General features: G+C 35.6%; 1 protein-coding gene across 3 annotated transcripts; it reads left to right on the top strand.

Moving 5' to 3' along the window:
* The first annotated feature begins 19,444 nt into the window (after window positions 1-19,444).
* LOC112004836 (universal stress protein PHOS34) lies at window positions 19,445-25,077 on the top strand. Of its 3 annotated transcripts, XR_010630689.1 has the most exons (6): window positions 19,445-19,785; window positions 19,879-19,982; window positions 20,462-20,580; window positions 22,467-22,564; window positions 22,754-22,825; window positions 24,746-25,077. XR_010630689.1 is itself a non-coding variant. In XM_065778063.1 (5 exons), the coding sequence occupies exons 1-4, from the start codon at window positions 19,581-19,583 to the stop codon at window positions 22,549-22,551; spliced, it is 513 nt and encodes a 170-aa protein (XP_065634135.1). In that variant the 5' UTR covers window positions 19,445-19,580; the 3' UTR covers window positions 22,552-22,564; window positions 24,727-25,077. The 3 variants fall into 3 exon arrangements, 2 of the variants coding, with proteins under 2 accessions (XP_065634135.1, XP_023892835.2); XM_065778063.1 differs by lacking the exon at window positions 22,754-22,825 and having other exon boundaries at window positions 24,727-25,077; XM_024037067.2 differs by lacking the exon at window positions 22,754-22,825 and having other exon boundaries at window positions 19,446-19,785.
* Window positions 25,078-25,292: the final 215 nt, after the last annotated feature.

Genomic DNA, 25,292 nt, shown 5'->3' with positions numbered 1-25,292 from the left:
GGTGGAAATCGTGGTGTCAGAAAGTTATTGGCTTTAGAGGCTTGCTAGTGCTGATGTGAGCATGTGATTGTGGGGCCTATGGGATTTGGAGGGATGTGGTGGGGGGGATCGGACGGTGGATATTGTCTTGTGACGGCTTGATTTGGTGGTGGGAGTACGTGTGACTATGATGGCTCACTCACCGGTTGTTTTCTTAAGAATGACGGTGACATATATACCACTAACCCTCCTTTTTACTTTGCAACATGGCTTTCATTTTTGTGATCCTATACACTAAACGGTATACGTGACCAACAGGTAAATATTGTTGGGCATGTTTTATGCCTATGTCGCATTCATATGAATGAGATACAAGATCAATAGGTGAATACTGTTGGATACGTGTCGTGTCTATGTTGCATTCATATAAATGAAATACAAGATCAACAGGTGAATACTGTTGAGTACAACCTTTTGAGGCTGATTTGAATGGCTTGTATTTTGACAGGAGCTGTCATGTCTATGTCGCATTTGGTGTGTGGTGTAGCGATAATTGTTTTACATTAATCACAACATGCTATCGAAATAATTGTCAAATATTATATCATGATTATGCATATTGTTTTCTAATATTAATAAATGATGTGCAACTGGCATGGAATGAAGTATGAACCATTCTACAAGTAAGTCCTAAATGATATTATCTCCATCTAAAAAAAATTGGTATTATTAGGTAAAAAGGTACAAATTTCCAAAATTATTCTTATGAATTTTATCTATAGAAAATAAGGCATTAAATTTTTAAATAAAGTAAATGGTAAGATAGAAATTTTACTTATTAATTTTAGAAAAAAAATGGCTTAATTTTGAGACATTTTAAAATGGAATAGATGACGAACAATTTGGGATGGAAGAACATAACGGCTTAAATACTGTTTTCCTAATATTGGTAAGTGGGGTGCAATGGGCATGGGATTAACGGTTAACCATTCCACAAGTAATTGATTTTCAAGGTACGGGATAAGTGGTAATGGAACTTATATAATACTATATAATATATGAAATAAAAAGGCAAAGACTTTAACTAAACATAAAACTAATTTTTGTTCCTTATGTCGGTGAACTATAAATAAATAAATTGATGACTAATAAATTATTTATAAGATGAGTAGGAGTGGACTAAGCATGTCCCATGGAAACATAGGTTAGGTTTTCTATATCTGAATGGTGTTAGGTCAAAGTTGATGCCTAATTTTTTTTTTAACATTAGCTCTTGTTCACGGTAGAGACTGCATTTTTCTGCAGCTTGAGAGAGACGGCAAACTAAAGCTATTGAATATTTCCTAGAAACTAAAGGGCTAAATCTTAGGCGGCAATGATGATGACTGTGTTGACGGGGCTATTTGTTTTCGTCCTATGGTTGATTCTTTGGGGTACGAATTGAGGGAAAAAAAATGCCTCATGACGTGACAAAGGACAGTGCACATGAGGAATAACCATGAATTGAAGTAACTTGTAATGCGGAGCACATTACCATGTTGTCTAAAGTTGAAACCTATGTTCTATTCCATGATACTAATACAGTCATGAGTTTGTTTTTTTAGAAATAGTGTCGTCCTATGGCGTACTAAGACATCAATTAGATTATTAGTGTAAACGGGAACAAATTTCATATCTCTTATTTGATGACAAGAAATTTTACCAGTTGAGTTAATTGAAACCCATCAGTAATAAGTTTCTTGTGTGAACATAGTTTTTTTTTTTTTTTTTTTTTTTACAAGATAGAAATTTTAGTTTAACTTAATCTAAGTATATATGTGTGTGAAGCCCCCTCTTGAAAACTGAACCCCAACTCTTATCCTCCATACTTTACAAGCACTTATATTTGTAGAATGACTATATCACCAAGAGTGTGTGGTGGTGTGTGAACATAGTGCAAATTTTGTTCTTTAATTGACTAACAAAAGGATATTTCATGAACCTATTATTTGAATTTAAGATTCAATTTGGGAAAATTGCTACCTTCTAAAATAATAGAAATTTCAATTGTATGTTCTAAGAAACTATTTGGAAAGTGCATGTTATTTTATGAAATTTAGCAACAAATCATCATGCTTTAATGTAGTTAATGATATGCAAGTAACTTATAATTTCTAAAAACTGAAACATATATATTTGCTGAAAACCCTACCAAATTAGGCCTATTTACTAAATTGGTAGGTATTGTTGCAACAATTGCTCTTAATAATTTCTAAATCCAGCGATTATTCTAAGAAACTATTTAGAAAGTGCAGATTATTTTATGAAATTAACAAAAAATCATTATGCTTTAATGTAGTTAATGATACGCAAGTAACATATACTTTATAAAAAACTGAAACATATTTGCAGAAACCCTACCAAATAAGGCCTATTTACTAAATATGTAGGTATTGTTGCATCAGTGCTCTTAATTATTTGCTAAATCCAGCAATTAATATGCCATACACGTACATCAGTTGGGTTGTCATATCCCTTTGTTACCAAATCAAAGTGAATGCATTGATACTTGAGCAATAATTAGAAGCTATGTAACAGTTGAGCAAAAATTTGGGTGTCACATTATCTATAAGCTATCAGAAATCTCATTGCACCCATCAAATATATGACAAGTATAGAACAAAATGTTGTTTATATATACGCATCATAAATAAGGAAGTAGTGGGAAATTAGGGTTATTAATTTTCCATATCTTGGTTTAAAATTGAGGCTTAATCATACTGTTAAACCTCACTTGATTCCATGAACAACTATATACTTTCTAACCATCAACAAATTAAAATTGTCACACGCATAGCGATTGGGTTGTCAGATCCCTAACAAATTAATCAAAGTGAAGGCAGTGACACATGAGCTATGAGAAGCTATGTAACAATGGAGCAAAAATGTAGGTGTCACACAATCTAGAATAAGAAGTCTTATTGCACCCATCAAATATATGACAAATATGGACTCACCAAGATATTTTGTATCTATATATACGCACATCATATATAAGGAAGTCTAATCAAGGAAATTAGGGTTATTAGCTTTTTCATATATTGATTTAAAAGTGAGGCTTATTCTTACAGTTAAACCTTACTTGTTTCTAGGCTTATTCTTACGGTTAGACCTTACTTGTTTCTAGGTACAACTGTACTTTCTAAAATTTAACAATTTAATTGTTTTCAAAAACTTATTGGGTTGTAAAAATATGAAAATTTCAATTATTGTGAGAAACTATTTGGAAAGTACTTTAAAAGCAAAAATGCCTCTAAAAAAAACCTACCAAATTAGGGCTAATGACTTAAGTTTGTAGGCATTTTTCATTCCTATGAGTGCTCAAAATCATTTGCTATAGAACTAGCAATTAACAATTTAACATGGTTATAAATACACATACAAAAATGCCTCTAAAAAAACCCTACTAAATTAGGGCTAATGAATAAAGTTTGTAGGTATTTTTCATTCCTATGAGTGCTCAAAATCATTTGCTATAGAACTAGCAACTAACAATTTAACATGGTCGTAAATACACATACACCTGCTGAGTTGTAGGATCACTGGTTACCACTTACCAAATCAGAGTGAAGGCTCTAATTAATACATAAGTTATGAGAAACTATGTAACACTGGAGCAAAAACAATATAAGAAGTCTCATTGCACCCATGAAAACCATGAACATTATGGACTGAACAAAATATTTTGTATTTATATTATAGCTCTATACATACATATCATAAATAAGGAAGCCTAGTCAAGGAAATTAAGGTTATTAGACCTTTCATATCTTGATTTTAAAATGAGGCTAAATCATACAGTCAAACCTCATTTTTTTTTTTTTCTATTCACACTTATTACTTTTACGCAATAACTATTTTAAACAAGATGAGTCAATATTAAAAATAAGCAATCACAAACACACACACTTGTGAGAATGTAATTGTTAAGTGACCAATCTTTTATTTTGACAAATTCTCCCTCATTATTATTATTTTTTTAAATATAGCAAGAGTTCTTTACTTATGCTCACTATATGTAAAGAATTATGTGATTTAGAAGTATTGTTAGTTATTCTCATGTGGATTCTCAAACAAATGAGTCATTCTTATCTGCATTCAGTAGCAAATAATAAATGTGGGGCCTGTTAGTTAAAAAGATTGTGGGGCCTGTTAGTTAAAAAGATATGGGAATCCTCAAAAGTGGGCTCGGGGCCCAACGGCCCAATCCGAGGATGTTTAGTTATCCAAGGATAGCTTAAAAAATTTTATTATTATTAAAGGGATAATATGGGAGAAAGGGGTGGATATTGTATATGGCGGCATAACGCACGTCCGAGGACACCAAAGTCCGAGGTGAATGTAACTTTCATTTTATTCAGGAGACTCCGCAAAGTTGTATCTGAACTGGAAATTGGGTATAAACCTAAGGAGGAGTCGGGGAAGGTAGCAAATATCTTCCAAGGCCATCACCTCCACATTAAATGCTTTCCAGCTAACCCTCTTGCCGCATTAATGTGGAGGTGATACCTGAACAGTGCCTAAGCAGCTTTATGGCCACTGAGCAAAAGCTCCGGTAGGTGCTGGACGGGACAGAAAGGAGCTCCCAAGATAAGAACTACACGTGTACGATGGAAATGGAGGGTAGAACGGAGTATATAACATAGAAACAGATGATATAAGAAGGGGGGATTCCAAAAAAAGAAGGGAGAGAAAAAAGAAAGAAAATGAGGGACTGAAACCTAGCCGAGGAGAGTTTTTCTCATTCAATCAACCTAAAATATCCCTTGTTACTTGATGAGGATAACATTTCCTGTCAAACGGTACTAGTTCTTGAACCCATGCTCTAAAAATTTATTGTTTGGGCTTGTTGGGCTGAAAACCCATTCATACTCTGGGTCCAATCCAAATTAAGTCCCTACAATAAATAATCAATTCATCATTATTTTGATACTATCATTTGAAGCATTATTTTTTACCACTCCCCATCAAAATTTTAAACCTGATCAATTCCTTATATGGGTTACTTTAGTCAAGATTACTTACCCCCACACGACACAGGAGAACAAAAATGTAGCCAACAATGTTTGTGAAGTATTGGTTATGCCCAAAGGGCAAAAGACCAAAGTTTTTTTTTTTTTTTTTTTTTTTAATATGGTTTTGTTTGTTTGTTTGTTTGTTATTGTTTGCTTAATAAGAAAACATAATAAGAAAACATTTATTGAGACAAAAAAACTTTTTTTTTTTTTTTTTTTTTTTTAATATGGTTTTGTTTGTTTGTTTGTTTGTTATTGTTTGCTTAATAAGAAAACATAATAAGAAAACATTTATTGAGACAAAAAAACAAGGGAAAGGCTTATAAGTTATAACCATCTCTAGCCTTCTTTGATAGGCCAAGACTAAGAATGGTAGAGATGAAAACAAGACCCTTCTACACACAAAGAGAAACTCACCAGCCAATATTGTGAGCCAAAGAGTTCTGTTGTATTTTTTTTATAATATAAAACTTACAAAAAACAAAATTAGTATTAAAAAAATGAAACAATACCATACAAAAAATAAGGATACCTACTTGCTATTTGGACACTAATGAGGACGTGACCAATTTCACATCTCCTTCAAAGATTACTCAAGGGGATCCCACCATACCAACATTTTTCACATAAAAAAAAGAAAAAGAAAAAAAAAGCCTTGTCATTTTCTCCCATGCTTGGATTGGATTACCTCGATCTGTGACCTGTCATGCTTTCTATTTAATAAGTCATTTTGAATTCATAGGCATAAACATTTACTGTTGACAAATTAGAACACACATTTTCTCCCAACTTAGCCATGCTATCTTCTTGTCCTTTTCCTTTTGACCCCACCAAAAATTCCTTATCATGCTTGTCAATTCATCACATAGTGCATTCGACAATTTGAAGCAACTCATGGTGTATGTAGGTATAGCTTGAGCAACCACCTTGATAAGTACCTCTTTACCCACCTTAAACAAAATCTTTTCCATCCAACCCGCCAACTTTTACTAAGCTTCTCCTTAATCTCATTGAAAGTGTTTCTTTTTTTTTTCCTCCCTACCAATGAAGGCACCCCTAAATATTTCTTGTGTTGCTTTATGACTTGGGCTCCAAATCTTTGCTTTATCTACTCTTGGGTCACATTTGGTGTGTTGCTGCTAAAAAATAATGATGTTTTGGCCCGGTTTAACTGTTGGCCTGATGCTTGCTCATAAACTTTCAAGATTCTTTGAAGAGCATCACAATCCGCCAGAGAGGCCCTGCAAAAAATCAAGCTGTCATTTGCAAAGAAGAGATATGAAAATTTTGGGCCACTATGACAAACCGCAATTCCCTCCTTCACACCATTTGCCACTGTGGCTTTTATCATTGATAAGAGTCCCTTTGCACATAAAATAAACAGATAAGGTGATAAAGGGTCTCCTTGACAAATCCCCCTAGATGAGACAATATTACCTTTAGGACTCCCATTAATCTTTATAGAGTATGTGACAGTTATGACACATTGCATAATAAGATTCCTCCACTTTACACAAAGCCCAATTTTTCCATTATTTTATCAAGGTACACCCATTCCACCCTATCATAGGCCTTACTTATATCAAGTTTCAGAGCCATCTCCCCAACCTTACCCCCTTTTTTCTGACTAATATGGTGCATAGTCTCAAAAGTTACAAGAACATTATTAGTAATTAACCTACCATGCACAAAGGCACTCTGGGTATCACTAATAATGGAAGGTAGAATTTTCTTTAGCCTATTTGCAATGGTTTTTGATGCAATCTTATACACTACATTGCACAAGTTAATAAGCCTATAGTCAGTAACCTTCTTTGGAATCTTAACTTTAGGAATTAAAACAATGCGAGTTTTATTGAAATCAGGAAGACAAATACCATGGTTAAGGAAATCCAATACCGTTGTTGTGACCACCTCACCACATGTCATCCAAAATTGCTGGAAGAATAAGGGAGGCATGCCATTCGGTCCTGACGCCTTTAATGGGTACATTTGCTTTAAAGCCACTTTGACCTCTGCTGCATTGAAGTCTCTGGTAAGTAACTGGTTCATAGAAGTAGTCACCTTTGGCTGGACTATTTGGATCATCTTTGAGAACTCTGTTGGTTGACTCGTAGTGAAAGTCCTTATAATATTCCACTACCACTTCCTCCACCTTACCATCATCTTCATGCCACACCTCATTTGCATCCATGATACCCTTTATGGAATTCTTTTTATGCCTTGCAGAAGCTTTTGCATGAAAAAAACTTACGTTTCTATTCCCTGATTGGAGCTAGTTGAGCCTTCTTCGTTGCCACCACATGTCAGCCTCTTTTTCCAACCAGCAATTTAGTTCGACTCAAGTTCTTTTCAACCAAAAAAGAAAGATGTAATAGTGTTCCCAACTCAAATTGTAATGCTCCAACCAGTTTCATATGTTGGTGAAGATGGACTTAAAATTAAGGCATTTCGTGAAAATGGAAATATTCATGGAAGAAAAAGCATTATGCAACCCAAAAGAAGAAATATTTCAGAAAAAAAAAAAAATGGAAGTTCCTTAGAAGAAAGCAGTTCAAAAGGAAAACTTCAAAAGTCTGTTTTGTATGCAGAAGACCGGGCCACTTTGCAAAAAACTATCCAAACAAAGAAAAGGCAGCAAAACTCCTGGAATAAGCACAAATCCATGCAGATGATACTCCTTTTCAGATGTAGAGTCACTTTTTTCACTAGATGATGATTATTCCCCTCAAGCCTTAGCAGTTATGGCTTATTCTACTTCCGAGGAAGATTCAGATCTAGACAGTGATGAAGACTCAGACCCAGAAATCCAACCCATTTATACATCCCAGCCCATCATAGCCCCTCTTACTAGTCTCACACCCATAACCCAAGTAAATATTCTCCTTGATACTTATGCCAGACCTATTCCAATAATAGCCTTGTTTGATACAAGAGCAGCAGTAACAATTCTCCATCCTAAAATATTACCTAGAGAATTTTGGTTACCCCATCACCAGATGTTCAGAGCAGCAAATGGAGAAACATTTCTGATCACCTTGAAAAGCAAGCCTATCCTCGTCAGAATTTTCCCAACCCTTACCATTAAACATCAAGTTCTTGGATCCCCTCTTACAAGCAGAGACCTTCTTATAGGATTTGACCTCCTTCATCAAATACCTAGCCTTAGATGGTCTTCAGAATGACTTTTGCATAAAAAACACCTTCTCACCTGGACCCAAGTTCCTCATCTATTCACAATTGATCCCTTTGACTCTTTGAGATTCCAAATTATCAATGAATGTTGTGCAAACAACCACTCTGAATTCCTCCTTAAAAACCCAAATCCTTTGTGGAAAAATCTAAAATTTTTCATCCATTTACCTTTTAAGAAGAATGACGATGTTGACCCCACAAAAGCCAGTCACAGAGGAATGATTATTCCCCTCAAGCTTTGGCAGTTATGACTTATTCTGCTTCCGAGGAAGATTCAGATCTAGACAGTGATGAAGACTCAAACCCAAAAATTCAATCCATTAATATCAAGTATGGTTAAAGAAGGAAGGTGCTTGGGCAAGCTTTCACTTAGTTTTGGACATTCTTCAAGACAAAGCTCTTGGAGACTCGAAAAAGTTCCTCCTTCATCTTCGCCTTCTCTGTAATAAGGAGACCATTTCTCCCACTTCAACATTTCCTCAAATCTCAATTTTTTCAGTGATTGAAATGGCATAATAGTAAAAGAACCATTACCATAAAAGTCAGCATCCACGGTAACAACTTCATCAAACCCAATAACGAAGAGGTCTTTAAGAAAGGGAAGTTGTCCAAGTGATGGCACACTAGAGCAATTTCTACAAGAGTTTAGATGAGCAACAGTTATATGTGAAAATGAACCATCTGGATAAAAAATAATATAAATTCAATAGCGGCCTACTGATACTAATACTATTATTACAAATCATCAAGAAGTAGTAAAGTGTATCAGGATTTACCCATCAATGAATCCCAAAAATAATAACAAGAGTCACTATGTGGTATCTATGAGAGAGAGAAAGAGAGAGAGAGAGAGTTGGTTACCCTTGGGAGGCGGCGAGAGAGGAAGTGTTTGATAATTGAGATGAGCAGGAGAGAACTTTACAAAGCACACGAGAGAGAGAGAGAGAGAGAGAGAGAGAGAGAGAGAGCCACAGAAGGCTTGCCGAGCAAGTAAGTAAGTGAGTTCAAATCCTTTACTCTTTTTTTGCATAAAGAGGAAAGGATTTTATTATATAAAACTAAAGCAACACACAAATTGACATGACAACTATCTTACAGAAGTACCACACCCCATATTAAACAAACAAACAAACCCGATATATCAAAATAGAAAATAGAAATTAGAAACACAAATACTATCACTTTTCTTTTCCAATATACCCTTACATAATAAATAAATCCACTTTCATATTACCCCCAAATGTTAACATTTTTTTTCATTAAATTAATGCTAATAATTTTTCATCTCTCTCTCTCTCTCTCCTATATATATATATATATATATTAATTTTTAACATACAAACCAAATTTCATACTAATAGCAATTTATTTATTATTTAGGATAAGGGATTACGTCTGAAGACGTTTCTAGGGCCTTTTTTTTTTTTTTTTTAAGTATAAAAGATGTCTAGTCCCATCCATCTATTCCTTGAAATCATTCTTCATCAACATCATCATCTAGATCTTGGTTATGATAGTAAGGGTCATCATATCTAATAAGGGGATTAGGCATTTCCCAATGATCTTCATGCGGCCATTGTTGTCTGCAAACATCTAGATCGGTTGGTATTATTTCAGGGAAAATCCATTTATTAAGAGACTCTGCCATTGTGAGAGCATGGAAACAGGATACTCAAGAAACATCCAAATGTATATGGAGGGTCCCATTTGAATTAGTAACCCAATGCATCTCTGTTGGGTGGAAGATTCCATCTGCCCGGATATCATTCTTGGAATTAAGCTTGGCTACTAAACATGTTGAAGTGATTTTATGACCAAATATTGGGTGTTTTGTTTTTGGATACTTTATCCATTCACCATCATGAGCATCATTTTTCAAAATTTCAAATCAGAATTTGTGAAAATATTTATTTCCAAGAGGGAAAATATATCTGTAAAACTCTAGTTCAAATGAAGACATAGGTAATACTCATTGAGTAAATACCACATGTAGAGGTAATGTGCAACAATCCAGTTGGTTATCTAAAAGGCAAAAGGGGTTTTCCATGGATTGGATTTCTAGGTTTGAGTCTTCATCACTATCTAGATCTGAATTTTCTCAGAAGTAGAATAAGCCATAACTGCCAAGGCTTGAGGGGAATAAGCATCATCTAGTGAAAAGAGTGACTCTACATCTGAAAAAGGAGTATCATCTGCATGGATTTGTGCTTGTTCTAGAAGTTTTGCTGCCTTTTTTTTTTTTGGATAGTTTTTTGCAAAGTGGCCCAGTCTTCTGCATACAAAACAGACTTTTAATGTTTTTCCTTTGAACTGCTTTCTTTTAAGGAACTTCCATTTTTTTTTTTTCTGAAAGATTTCTTCTTTTGGGTTGCATAATGCTTTTTCTTCCAGGAATATTTCTTGAAATGAGGTCTTTTTTTAGTTGGATAGGTAAAATTCTTGTCATAGCATTTAATCTGCAAATCTTTTATTTTACAGTTATCCTTGAGTTTGCTATGAATCCTGTCAATCTTTGAAAGAAATTTCCTTTGGTTGCAAAGTTTCTCCAAAGCAATAAGCACGTGCTGAGAAATTTTTTCCAAGGAAGCTTGCTGCAGTGTTATTTTTTTGGAGATTCATCATGCAGAGAGTTTCATCTCCTAATGGTTCTGGAAGGGAATTGAGGAAAGTATGCTTGGAATTAACATCATCCATACCATTAAAAGAGTAGTATCTCATTGACACTCTATCAAAATGTTTCTCCAAATCTTTTCTTTCAAATGAACAGCATTTCATTTGTAGAAATTCTTCTAGTGCTACTTCCGTATAATGAGTCGCAGAGCCAAGGAATTCATTATGGACAATTGTGAAAAAGTCTTCCAGTGTATTGCATTAAGCTGCCTGTATTCTCCTAAATTAATCCACCATTCTCTTAATTTTCCTGTAATCCTTGCAACAAATTTGACAATAATCTGGGAGACAGTGGCATTTGGGGCCTAAAGTTCAGCTATGCACCACAAGTACATATTAAAAAATTCTTCATGCCATCTAGAAGGAGGAACATTATTAAGAGTAAACAAATGTTTGGAGTCAATTGTTGATGAGTAAGTCAACCTTGTTTGGTATTTTGGGATAAGTGGTGGCGGAGGCGAAGGCTGTTTAGGACGGAAAACATCATCTTCTTCTTCTACCTTTGGTTCTGTATTTGTCATAAACACTTCCTCGAGAGCAAGATCAGACAAATCCAATTCAGAGTCTTCAATTATAGGAAGCACAAAAGGTTCTCTTGAATCATCAAGGGTGAGGGTTTTGAGAAATGATGAAATTGGGTTTGGGGGGGGGGGGTCAGGATCTATAGTCAACATATTCATATCTAGGGGTCTTGAAGAAGCACCAACAGTTGGGTTAGGGGGTTGGTACAATGGTTCTTTGTCTTTCTTGATAGGAAAAGGTTCATTTTGCGGTTTAGTATGGGGCTGTGGTTGAGGTGGAATTGAATATGTTATAGCCGGAAGAATTTCACTTAGTTTAAAAGGATTACGGTCAGGATATGTTATGGCTAGTGGTTGAAGATTTTGGTAGATAGAAATTGGGGAAAATGGAGAGGTCGAAGGTATAGACAAGTCTTTATATAAGGATTGGCGAGGTTGAAAAGGCGTATGAACAAGAATCGGAAGAGTTTGAATGGCTTCGTTCTGTGGTCCTTCCATGGATTGAAGTTGTAGCAACAACTGTTTTCTTTCTTTTTCTTTTTGTCCAATAAGAGGAAAAGAGACAGACAAATCTTTAACTGTGGAAGTAATGGTTACCAACTCTTGTTCAACCGCCTTGATTTTCTTCTTTAAATCCTCAATAAGGGAATTTGAAGATGAAAAAGTATGAGTAACTGCCTCAGCCATCTTCTGTTGGTCATCCAGAATCTTTGAAAGGACTTGGTTTTGAGCCACAACATATTCTGCTTGCCAGTTTAAGGCCGCTTCTACCAAGGAAACTTGTTTCTTGGTTCCATCTGGATTAATGCCAACATGATTTTTGATCTTCCAGACATGTTTGGTGTTGGTTTGGGGATTGCCAACGCTTTCTAGTGGAGGAAAATTCTGTGTATAGGAGGATGAAGCTTGGTCAAACATGTAACACGGTAAGAGCTTTTATGTATGGGCTTGGCCATCAGAAAGAGGTTAACATTTTGATAATTGGGGAAGGACTTTCCGGTAGTATGGGATTAATGGAGGTTTCTGGTTTTGATCATGATTTTCTTTGCATGGAGAGGGATAGGGAAAATTTTGCTTTCTGGTTCTAGGATAGAGAACATAATAATCAAACTTTCTAGAGGGTTCCCCAAGGAGGCTAACTTCTGGATCTCCTGCTTCATATCTTTCTTTGAGTTTTTGCTGGGAAGATTTCTTTTTCTTCATGAATAGTCCTCCTCAAAAGCTTCGTCTTCTTAGCAATCATCACAATTACAAACATTCCACCATATGTGGCCAGAAAGTTATCTTCCTTCATAACAAGGCTTTCCATCTTCACGGAATGCTTTAATTTTAAGTCCATCTTCACCAACATATGAAACTGGTTAGAGCATTGCAATTTGAGTTGGGAACACTGTTACATCTTTCTTTTCTAGAGGGGCCGTTAAGAATCTCGTCTCCACTTCACCATTTGCTTTTCTAATAAAGAAAGGCTTATTTGACTGGATTAGCTTAGTTGCCTGATGAAGCATCTCATATTTTGTAATCTATGACTCTGGGAAGATAGAGGTCATCTGTTCCCTATTAAGTTGTCTTAGAATAAATGTACACATAGGTGTCATCCCTGGATCAACTTGAATCAGTAGAGCATCATTGGATTGGGCTAGTTCTGGTACTGCTATAACAAAAGCAAGATTTTGGAGTCTATAAGCAAGCTGATAATGAAGTGCGGCAGCAAATGTGTCATGCACCTGAAAGCTCCTATAATTTGAACCTGTACTTTAAGAGCATCACAAAGGTGGGGATCCTTAAGAGACATATTGAAATTGGTAAAAAGGGTTACAAAAACTGTTCCTGCATTTAGAGTGGTTTGGACAATTCCTATAACTGCATTTTGGTATTCTAAGAATCTAGAATCAAGAAGTGAAATTCTAGAAGCTATAGGAAATCCCTTTCTTCCATGAAAGGTTAGTGCCAATCTGATTGCACCAAAATGAAGATGAGTGTACCCTTGTTTTTGCCATGGAATCACAAACTCTCTAGAAAGGGCAAGAGTGATAAAATTTTCTGTTCCACATGTTGGAATATTAAACTGGTCAAACTTAGAAGCTTGGACATATTCCTTTACAGTAGAAGGACGAGAAGGGCCTAAAAACTTTTTTATGGATTTTTTGAAAGAAGTCTGGGGTTTATCAAATACAGTATAAGCATTTACAATAGGAAAATCAGTGAAAGGGATCTTACTATCTTCAGGCACATGAGATATTTCATACAAGTAATCTAACCTATTTGAAGTAGATTTACGTAGGGAAAGGTCAAAAGCAGGACTTGTAGTATCAGTAATTTCTGAAGATGCACTTGCCATGATAGTTTCTTTTGGAAAGAACTGTTTACCAAAGACCTATTAGGACTACAACACCAACACAGGCTCAAACGTCCACTAGGTAACTATGGAAAACAAAGTTCTTTAAGAATTTTGAAAACAAACTCCTTAATGTTCTACTTGATTATCAAATCCAGTGTTCTGATGTGACTAATACAGAGGATCCACTTATCGTGGCAACTGTAAATCACAGAGCATACTTTGATTAGTATACTTTGATTATTGTCCTGATTAGTGTGTGGAAGGAGAGTAGCTAAGGTGCAAAAACGGCTTGAATAGATTGAACTCCAACCTCCATCTTATTCCATGCTTCCAATTAGGTACGACACTCTTCTAAGCAACTCCTAAACATACTCCCTGAGCTTGTCAACTTGCCCTCCTCCTATGCCTTTTGTACCACCTCTTCACACATTTGGTATCTTAACCACATTGCTTCAAATTTGAAAATTTTCCTGGCCCTCTTATTCCTCAGTTTTTGCACCATTTGAAGAGTGAGAGATGAGTGGTCCAAAACTAAGGACGTAAGATGAAAAAGTTTGGCCTCAGGAAAGATATTAATCCACCCCGAGGTTGCCATTGCTTTGTCCAACTGCTTCCAAATCTGCAATCCATCCACACGTTGATATATCCACGTAAATTTTGGGCCAATGAAGCCCAAATCCCGTAGACCACAATAGTTAATGGCTTTAATAAAATTCTTCATCTGTTGTCTTGGTTTATCGCTACCCCCCTCCTTCTTCGAAGCGTCTGTTATTTCGTTCAAATCACTAATTGTGAGCCACAGTAAGGTTGAGGTTCCTTACAGGTGTTTAAGTTTTGCCCAAGACTCAGGCCGTTTTGCTGTATCTAGATTGCCATAAAACCCCGTGAGATGCCACCACTTTATACCTGCTCCACCATCCATTACAGCATCGACATGAGATTGAGAGTACGTTTGGACCTCCATTGTTACCCTTTCCTTCCAAAGTAAAGCTAACCCACCACTTTTCCCTTCACTTAGTACGATCAGGCCATGTTTCATATTACATTTATCCATAATATTGCTCATCCACTCTTTGTTCAACTTCGTCTCCATGAGGAAGATAATAATGGGATCTTCTTTTTTAATCACCTTTTCCAAGGCTTTAACTGACTGGAGGTTCCCAAGCCCTCGACAGTTCCAACTTATAAGACTCATTGGTCTCGGCAGAGTTGCTTAGCAGCCTTCGCCGATCCTAAGTGTGTTGCCATAAGAATACTTAAGTTTCTGGTTTCCACGTCCAACCTCTGCGTCTTTCCCATGCACGTGTTCTCAAATACGATAACATCATATTTTCTCTTTAGGCCACCTTCCAACTCTATTAGGTCCATCCTATCATGAATTTTTGGACCCATATAAAGCCTAGTCCAACTTCCAAGTTTCGGGCTTTCCTTAGTCTCCCCTTTAGTTTCTCCATTTCCTATAGCAGGCCCATGTTGGTGTTTAGTATTATTTTTACCTTTCCCAGTACTTCTTTTAGGCCCACCTTTATTTTCTTTTCCTTCCACACAATTATCAACCTGGCCTATTTCAAACTTAACTGCCCTGGGGGGCATTCTAGAAATTTGGGTAGTCAACTTATCTTCCTCCTTTTTCAAAATATGTATGGGAGATCCTAGATCTTTAGTTATGCTTTCGTTATTCTCGAAATGTAGATCCTTACCAATCATAGCCAATGATGACTCTGAGTTACCTGCTTTTGAATTCGAAAAAATCGGCTCCGTATTGATTGCCTCACCAATGTCCCTTATCATCGCCTCAAAATTCGGGATTTAGTTTTATAGGCCTGTAGTGTCAGTTCCATGCACGTGTCCTTCATCCATCTGATCGCTGCTGTTGCGCACCTCTACCATCATCATTGGCTTCTCAAGATTAGTGTTAAGCTCTTCAGCGACACTTGAATGAATAACCCCAGCCAAATCAGAGACAGCTATAATAACCGATTGTTGGCTAGGACGACAATCCGCTGTACCCCATGGTGGATTCCAGTGAGAACCCAGGCATTCAAAACCTTGCACTTCGACTATAGTTTTCCTCGCCAGATTAAATTGAGGAGCTCTGAGCCATAAACCGTACTGTTGCTCTGTTGCTCCTCTCCCCAAAGTTCACCTTTGCTACTAAGCCACACAACACACTCTTTATCGTCGTGTGATATGTGACCGCACCAGTAGCAAATATTTGGTAGATGTTTGTACATAAACGACACCCACCCTTCTCTTCCATGATCCCATGTAATCATTTTGCCCTTGCACAGTAGTTTCATAATGTCCACTGCTACACGAACCCGCATGAAGTAACCAACTTTCATCTCTGCTACATCCTTCGGTTTTGCGACGATACCCAAAGTTTCCCTAAGGCTAACCGCAACTTCCACCATCATCAAGGAGAAGGGCAGATTATGAATTTGAACCCACAAATTTGTTTTATCGAAGCTAAGTTCTTGGACCGACATAAAACCATCAAACCTTTGCAAAACTACCAAGTGTCTATCAAAGACCCATGGTTCCCCTTGAAGGACCCTCTCTACATCGGTCTCCAACTCAAACGCTATCAAGAGAATATTGTCACCCACCAGGCTAACCTCAAACTTACGCTTTGTATGCCATATTGGTCTAAACGTCCTTGCCACAGTCTCTACATTGATTGATCTCCGGGTGAAAAATTTTGCAGCAAGCATATGCTCTAATGTCTTTTTATCCTTTGATAAATCACATCTCTTTCCCTCCTCTTCAAACAAGGATAACTTCTTCCACCGCAATGCCAAATCTTCCATAACACACCAGGGATGGTCACCACACTAGCCCCCACATTATTCACCAGACAAAGCAAAGCCCTCCTAGTAATATTGATTACTAGAGGGAACGCCCCGTCCTTCTCACTGAGAAGGGAGAGCTATGCTACAGAGAGTGGAGAAGGAAAAACCAACTCGCCTCATTGAGAACTTCAATAAATAAAAGCATTAATTTGCTTATAGAATAGTTGTACTTATACTTACTATTGTAGTTTATACTGCAATGAAATGATCACTTTTATCCTTAAGCATTGTCAAAACTATCAAAATGGAAGATGATTTTATAATGGGCTCTTTGATTTTTGTACATTGAAAGGGAAATTGCTATAAACAGAGATGGACCTACATTGGGATTGAGGGGGGCCATGGTCCCCCCCAACCTTTGAAAATAAATCCGTTTAGTATACAAAAATTCATTAGACCACCCCTTACCGAGCTACCTTCTTCAAAATTTTATCTCTTCTGCTTTGTCTTCTTCTTTCTTCTTTTCTTTGTTTGTTCAACAGATCTGGTTTGGTCTACTTAATTTTCATTTCTTGTTTTATTCGCTTAGCTCACGTGACAGTAATAAATGATGAAAGTAATTTCTATAACCCTTCAAACGTTGTCTTTTACAGTTTTGATTCCACCACCTTCAGGACACATGTTAAGCTTTTAACCTCTACCTTTTTCCATCTAATTTTTTCAATATATCTAGGCATACACGTTTAAAAAGGAACATATTATTATAATATAAAAATTGGTTTTTTTTTTTAAAAAAAATAATAATTGTTATTATTGGTTATATCAAATTTTTTTTTTTTTGATAAAAAAGATATATAATTTTTAAAGACTCTTAAGAGCTTTACAAATTATATAATAGTTCAAAAAAAATTTAACTTTATACCAAACTATTGTTATAAATAAACCCGAAATGGTATTTGATTGACACCCAAACACATTATTCCCTTAACCAAACCAAAACAATCACCGTACGAAATTGACTCATTTTTTGTTTTTAATCTCAGTTGAGAGCTCTTTACCCTCTCTCAACTCTCATTCATTCTCCTAACTGAATGAGTGATATTAGGTATAATATAGATTTTACTACATAAGTCTTATAAATTGACGTGTCATCAATTACAAAAATTAATATAAATACTAATTTATTATTTGTTGAAATGACACTAATTACATTAATTACCACATCAATTTGTAAACTTTTTGTTAAAAAATTTCTAATAGTTTTAGCATTTTTCTAATTGCATATTAGCACGTTGATAGTTTGATAGTGTCAAATGGATGGTAATTTGCATTTTCACTATAAAAAAAATATTCATATTCTGGCCCCACCTCAATCAAAATCCTGGCTCCGTCCTGGCTATAAAAATTATTACAAAATTGATCACATATGATTGTTGAGATTTGAAAAACGTTGAATTTCATATTGACAAATCATAACTTATTGAATTGAAAACGTATTAAGAACAATTATTTTGTATATATTTTTTAATATAAAATAAATGCTAGTTTATTATTTATTTATTTATTTATTTATATATCAATTTAGTTTTAACTTTTAGAACATTTATCATTTTTGAATGGTTAAAATTCTTTAGATCATGACTTACCCTCAATGACAAAATCCTCATCTGTCCCGGATGACTACCTATCTTACTCCCCACATTGAATACCTTTTTCCCGCTCAAAAAAGAGAAGGGTTCAATTCTGCCCAGCTGTATTGTTATCCCTGTTTAAGAGGTAATTAATTTATGTTGCCTCAAGGCAAAGATGTCTTGCACTTTATATAGCTTAATGTTTTTATTCAAAAACATATTTTTTAACGGTACCAAACACATTTTAGATGGGAAATGTTATATTCATAATATTTTTATAATATTTTTATAATAAATTTTAGGTGATAGGTAGTGATTTTTTGCTATAGGCAAAGACCTCTTATTCGATAATAAGAGAACTTATCAATTGAACTAACTATAACCACTGTTATCTAACATTTGTTGTGAAATTGACATTTCTCATTTTTAGACTATTAACTTTCCCATTTTATTATCGGGTAAAGAACTTAAGAATAAGAGTAACACTAAAATCATATAAAATGACACAATTGACGAGTTATAAATAGTAGAGGTTTGTTACACCTCTACTACTTACAATTTATCACATAACGAGTTGTGGCAAAAGTTACGTTGTCTAAGCTTTAATCTTACACTACCTTCATCTCAGTTTGTTTGTCCTCTATTCCATTTTGGGATGTTTCAAAATATTGTCCTGTTTTTGAAAATAAAAATTATTAGTTTACTAATGTTCTTATTATACCATTACTTTATTTTCAAAACAATTTGAAAATAAATCTAACTAATATTTTAAAAAAACAATTTAATTAGGACACTTTTTTAGTTGTCTCATTAAAAATAACTCTTTTAAAAAAAATAATAATTTTATTTAAGAATAATTTTGTAAATTTATACATTTTTATAAAATAGACAAAATAATAAATTATATTACTTTAAAAAATTTAACTTTTTAAATAGTACAAACAAACCAAGACAGAGGTATCAACCGAGGCTCATCAGCACATGCAAACGTGGCACATGACAAATGGCAATTCGAACCGCCCTAAACAAGTCTCCCCATACACAACCCGCCAAACTAAACACAAATCATCCAAATAGCGCTAGTCTGAAAAGCCGGAAACCTTCAGTCCTCTGAAACGGCGCCGTACATCACCCTGCACGCGCTTTAGCACAAATGGAAAAGAAACCGGAAAAAAAAAAAAAAAAAACAAAAACAAAAATATCAAAAGCAAAGCGAAACCATTAACTATCTAGAATACTACTTGCTACACTCTTTAGCACAAATGGAAAAGAAACCGGAAAAAAAAAAAAAAAAAACAAAAACAAAAATATCAAAAGCAAAGCGAAACCATTAACTATCTAGAATACTACTTGCTACACTCACTAGCCTGAAAAAAAAAAGTCAACAAAAAAAAAACATGTCCGGAAATTTAAGCTGCGTGATCGTGGCCGTCGATGGAAGCGAGGAGAGCATGAACGCTTTAAGATGGGCCCTCGATAACCTCCAGCTCCGATCCCCTACGGACGATTCCCCCGCCGGCTCCTTCGTTGTCCTCCACGTTCAATCTCCGCCGTCCATCGCCGCCGGCCTCAATCCTGGTTCAATCCCCTTCGGTGGCCCCAGTTAAGTATAGCATTCACACGGCACCGTTTTATTAATCACCGAAATGGTTAACACTAACGAAATGTTAATTTCTTAATTACATACATAATTAGGCGATTTGGAAGTGCCTGCATTCACTGCTGCTATTGAAGCTCACCAGAGACGAATCACTGAGGCGATTCTGGACCACGCTTTGCGAATTTGCTCCCAAAAAAATGTAAGTGTAAATTGGTAATCTAAGTTTTGCAAAATTCGCGTTGTAATTATATGTTCTTGAGTTTTGGATTTCATGTCATGTGTAGTTTAAGGTACAAATAGGGATTTGAATGAGCTGACTAGAACGAATCGTGTCGTGTAGGCGGGATTTTAATCCAGTACCTAATTCCACAATAAAAGACTTAACCAGATGAGCTAACTGGAACAAATCGTGCCGTGTAGTTTGTCTTAGTTACTAATGAGTGCATTTTTCTGTTTCCATTTTGGTGGCTGAAGAACTCATTAGGTGTACACTTTAGCATTTTGACTTGTGAATAGGACAAGAGGGTATTGGATGGTTATTTTGATAAATAGTAGTATTTTTTTTTATGTGGAGAGGATCTGAATTCGGGGAGTATATGCTTTCTCTAATATCCTATTGTCATACAGTTTGCTTCACCTAATTTGTAATTGGGAATTTTTTTGTTCTTTTATGCGCAGATAAATGTCAAAACACATGTAGTTGTTGGTGATCCAAAAGAGAAGATCTGTGAAGTTGTTGAGAATTTGCAGGCGGATTTACTTGTGATGGGGTCCCGTGCTTTTGGCCCTATTAAAAGGTAAATTTCTGTGTTATTTAACATAGTCCATTGTCTTGGACTAATGGTAAGTTAGTCATCGTTTCTTGGAAGTTAGTAGTTTTTTCTTGTACAATTTAAACCAAACTGCTGGTGGTACCTAATTGATTCTTAGCCTTGAACTTAGTTCACATTGAATGTCTGGACCATTATCTAGAAAGCTTGCAAGTCATAAAGGGATTATTATTCTGGTCCAGTGACTCTCATGATTGTTATTGATTGTCATGGTACAAATGCTTGTTTAGTGCCGTACCTTACAAGTTAAGGTTTCTTTTTGGATGAAAATCTTACAAATTAAGATTAGACACAACAATCCTGTCTTTTCGCAAGTGTATGAGGCCACTTTGGAGGGTACTAATTGGTTTGTAGTGCTATTTTCATATGCATTACATCACTGTATAGACTCATTTTTTATTGGAACAAAAAAAAAAGGATTCTAAAGATGTAGTGTGTACTTATTTCACCTAATGATTTTTGGGATTCACATGGGATCCACCTTTCTATCGTTTGCCTTCTCAGTGTACAGTGTTCTTGCAACTTAAAAAGTGTACGTGCCAGTAGTTCTCTGTTTTGTTCTTCACTTTCGCTCCCTTTTTAGTGCAATGCCATGCAATCAATATTAGTGAATACCATGTGGGATCATTCTAATGAGTTAGGTCTAGTGAAGATGGCATGATTTTGGAGGCAAAGTGGCTTGAGGAGTAGACAGAACTCCTTGGCAGGGCTGGTGCCTGCACAAGAGAGCAACAAATTGGATTGCCTTAATGAGTGTAACCATAGCAATCCATTTTGAGATTAGCTGAGTTATGCATCTAGTATACTTCCAATGTACCTAATGTATTATTTTTAAAAAATTTTTTTTTTTCCAATAAAACTTTATTACCTATCAAAAGAAAAAAAAAAAAAAAATCCAGAACATGATGGAGCCAAGAATATTCTTGAAGTGGAAAGGATGGACTCTTTCATTTAGTTCCTTTCCTCCCCTTCCTACCTGTAGGGGTGGTATATTGTGCAACGGATATATGCAACATCGATGTCACATGCATGAAGGGTTGAAGTATGTGGGTCTCACATGCATGTAAGAGGAGTGTTTTATATACATGTTGCACATACTTTTTGCTACTAGGAAGCGGGATGGAAAGAAAGGATTGTGAGAGATGTGTTTTTGCATATTTTATTCTATTTGGGGCCTCCACTTGTTTTCCTTTCTCTCTTCAATGGTTCAGCTGAATGCATGCATAGAGAGATAGTTCCTCCTGTCCACTTCCTTCCTTCATACCATTCAAACTAGGTTAGATTGCATAGATGGTGAAGGGAAAGGAAATGGAAGGGACAAAGAGAGAAGGAAAGGAAGGCAAGGAGGAATAGTTTCCCTCCAAGTGTTTGGTTGCCTGTGGTAGAAAATGATGAAAAGAAAGATATTGTCCAAATAATTATTGTAAATTTAATGTCTTGTTTACAAGTCTTTACCCTCCTTATTGGGAGGAAACATTATGGTGGGCCTAAAGGGAGAGCCGAGGGATCCCTCCCTTTTCCTTGCCTAGCTTCCTCTTCCACCAACTTTAAGTGAATCAATTTCTCTATAATTGGCTAATAGTCGAACATTCCACAATGGATCTTGATACAAACATAAGGCCCATGGGGAAGGTACCACATTGCAGTCTCTGAAGTAGCCATATGTCTGCCTTGATATTAGTTTCATACATTGTTTTTCTGTACATTTTCTCTCCTACTTATTTATCTGCATATGAAACAATATGACAAATTTTGTCTAGTATTATGGGTTTGAGGGATTTGATAAGATGAGTAAGATGGTGGACATCCTAATATGTATGCTAAAATTGGTGAAACTCAATGTATGTTCACAGGATGTTCTTGGGAAGTGTAAGCAACTATTGCACCTGCCATGCACAATGCCCAATTATCATAATCAAGGGCAAGGAGACTGCCTGACTAGCTAAGCTAGGTATGAATCTCAGTACTATGCTGTGAGAAGTTCCAGAAAATTTTATTGTTTTTAGTTTTGGTCTATATTGTCTAGGACCTGTTTGTCAATTTTTTTTAGTCCTGACAATGTTTTCCTCTATGTATCTTGTCTTGCCAAAGTCTATGTTACTCATGATCCTTTATTTCAATATAAGTCTTACTGTTGAAGCATTTTGCATATGGGCACATGGCTGTGTTCTTGAGGTCTTCTATGCTGCTTTGAGATTTAACAAATGTCTTGGTGAACCTCCACTTCTGGCCATAATTTTCTTTAAACCAAGTTCATAAATGCTGTACTCATGTTCTCACTTTGTTTGAGAAAGCATGCTTAACTTGTGTTTCTATATAGCTGGATCTATTTAGGATATTTTTGAATATTTTATTGTTTGCTAGCTCAACGATTAAAAATAAACTCATGTTTATGCTACTGTAGCATTGTGGCTTCCCTACCTAAAATGAATAGTTGCAAGTTGCAACTGATATATTTGATCAAAGAGATGAATTGAATTGGTTCAGATTTGTGCATGATGAATCAAAAAATTTTCCCCCAAAAATTTTCAATTGTTGCTATTATTTTCGGCAATTAATCCCTGGTCCATTTGTTTCAGCTTTGTTTATCAAGATGTTCTGACTGTTGAATTCATTTCAGCTGCACAGAACACATTGCACTGTTATTTCGCAATGGGTTGTGCACTGAATCTTGTTTACTAAATAACAATTTCCCATTTCCCATTTCCCATTTCTTATTTCTATTATATTCTACATATTTTTTTAATGCTTTATTTATAGCCGTGTCTACCGTACATAGTCATTGGTTCCTTATGGACCTACACACATGTAGGTTCATTTAGTGAGCCAGTGGATTCCTCCTGTAGGCAGTTCTCCTAGGTCTGACACATGGTCAGTGCCTACTTAGTAAGAACAGTTCTCTCTTTATAGAAGACCTTTAGTTATGATGATGATACACATTTTGCAGTCATCTTTTGAATTAACCAATTAGCTGCTGCAGATTGATTAGATAAAGTATCTACTAAATGTGACATTTTTTCTAAAGGGTAGAAGCAAGCAAATCAGACCTACATCAATGCATTGCATTATTTGTGCAAGTGCACACACAAGCGCCCGCATATATATATATATATATATTAAAGTAAATAAATTTTATTTGAAAAGAAAAAGGGAAGATTACCTATGAGAGGTGATTCTTTCTATCTTTTTCTAAAGAAGACAATCACCAAAAAAAAAAAAGTATAAAATTAACAAATGACATCGAGGGGATGCTACCCAAGGACATCCAACATAAAAGGACCTCAAAAGGAGCTCTTTGATTACAAAATAGCTCAACAACATCAAAAGTTGTCCTATTTCTTTCACGCCAAAAGGTTGTCATAACTCATAAAGCAATAATTTGCCAAATTTAGCAAACCCTATGCTGATGGAATTGTCATTGCCAACATTCCAGATGCCTCTTAAAAAGTTCAATTGTTAATATTTCCCCAACATTGCTTTTCTTGCCAAAAAAGGCAACCTTTCATGGGACCCTAGCACCCTGTATGCTTTTCCATGGAAAAGAATGGTTTGTTGTGCCCCCTATGGGCGTTATAATATGAATGAACCTCAAATACCCCATTCTTTGTTGGCCTCCAAAACCTTGATCTCAACCATGGAAGTATGGAAGGTTTCTGTAGAGCTGCTAAAAAAAAACAATTAAAAAAATAAAAATTCCATCGACTCCAGTCTCAGTCCTGGAAAGGCTGAATGAATTGAGGGTTCTAGTGTCTGACCCGACATTCAGATGGATTGGCTTAATAAGAGGCCACAGTAGGATCCTTTTTGTGTTGTAATTTGAAATATATAGGTTGTGTTGCTCTTACTTTCAAACTTGGGGCTTGTAGATGGGATATGGCAAGGGACATGAAAGGAGACATGCAATTTTTAGAATTTGTGGAGTGATAATATGGCTTAAATTTAATTGGAGACTCAATGAGAAGCATAATGTTGACTTGGCATCCCTAATTTTGATACTTGGCATCCCTAATTTAATTTATGCGCTGGCTACTTTATATTTCTAATGCTGACTTGGCATCCCTAATTTTGAAACTAAGTTGGTTGTATCTATTTTATGTTGAACTCATTCAATAGAATTGGATCTGTGCTGCAGCTTAGGTTTTTAATTCCCGTTCTCATCTTGTGTTGATGCTGATGGAGATCCAAGAACCAAGATAATGTTGTACTTATGCAGTGCATTTGAGTTCCAAGTTGTTGCAGTTGGGGATGCTAATGCTGTACAATCACTCTTCACATCCTTTGCAAGCTGGTTTGGTGAAGAAAATTGCGTATATCATCGTATATTTTGTGCAGCTATTGTTGTTGTTGTTGTAAAATTGTAAATCTTTGTGTATCAACATGTAACTTTAATTTTATTCATATGCTACATTGGGTGGGTGTTTTATTGATATTTGTTATAAATAAGTTGATTTTCTTTGGCCCTTAGTTTCTCTTTTGACACCAGCTTGTGTTTATTTTTAGTTTTGCTTTCTGAAACAAATGTCTGTTGGCAATTTCAGATATGTTCATAGGTCATTGTAATACTACCCTTTTTTCAGTGGCTTGAAGACTTTGTCTGCTTACGTTCATCTTTTATGCTTTTCACATCTGAGTGAAGCTATGTTGACCTCATCTGGTGCTATTTTTTCTGGTTTTGTCTT

Source organism: Quercus suber, unplaced genomic scaffold (genome assembly GCF_002906115.3).
Source record: "Quercus suber isolate HL8 unplaced genomic scaffold, Cork oak 2.0 scaffold_172, whole genome shotgun sequence".
Lineage (NCBI taxonomy): Eukaryota > Viridiplantae > Streptophyta > Magnoliopsida > Fagales > Fagaceae > Quercus > Quercus suber.
The sequence above is the reverse complement of the archived record's forward strand: the minus strand, read 5'-3'. Positions and strand labels throughout refer to the sequence as shown.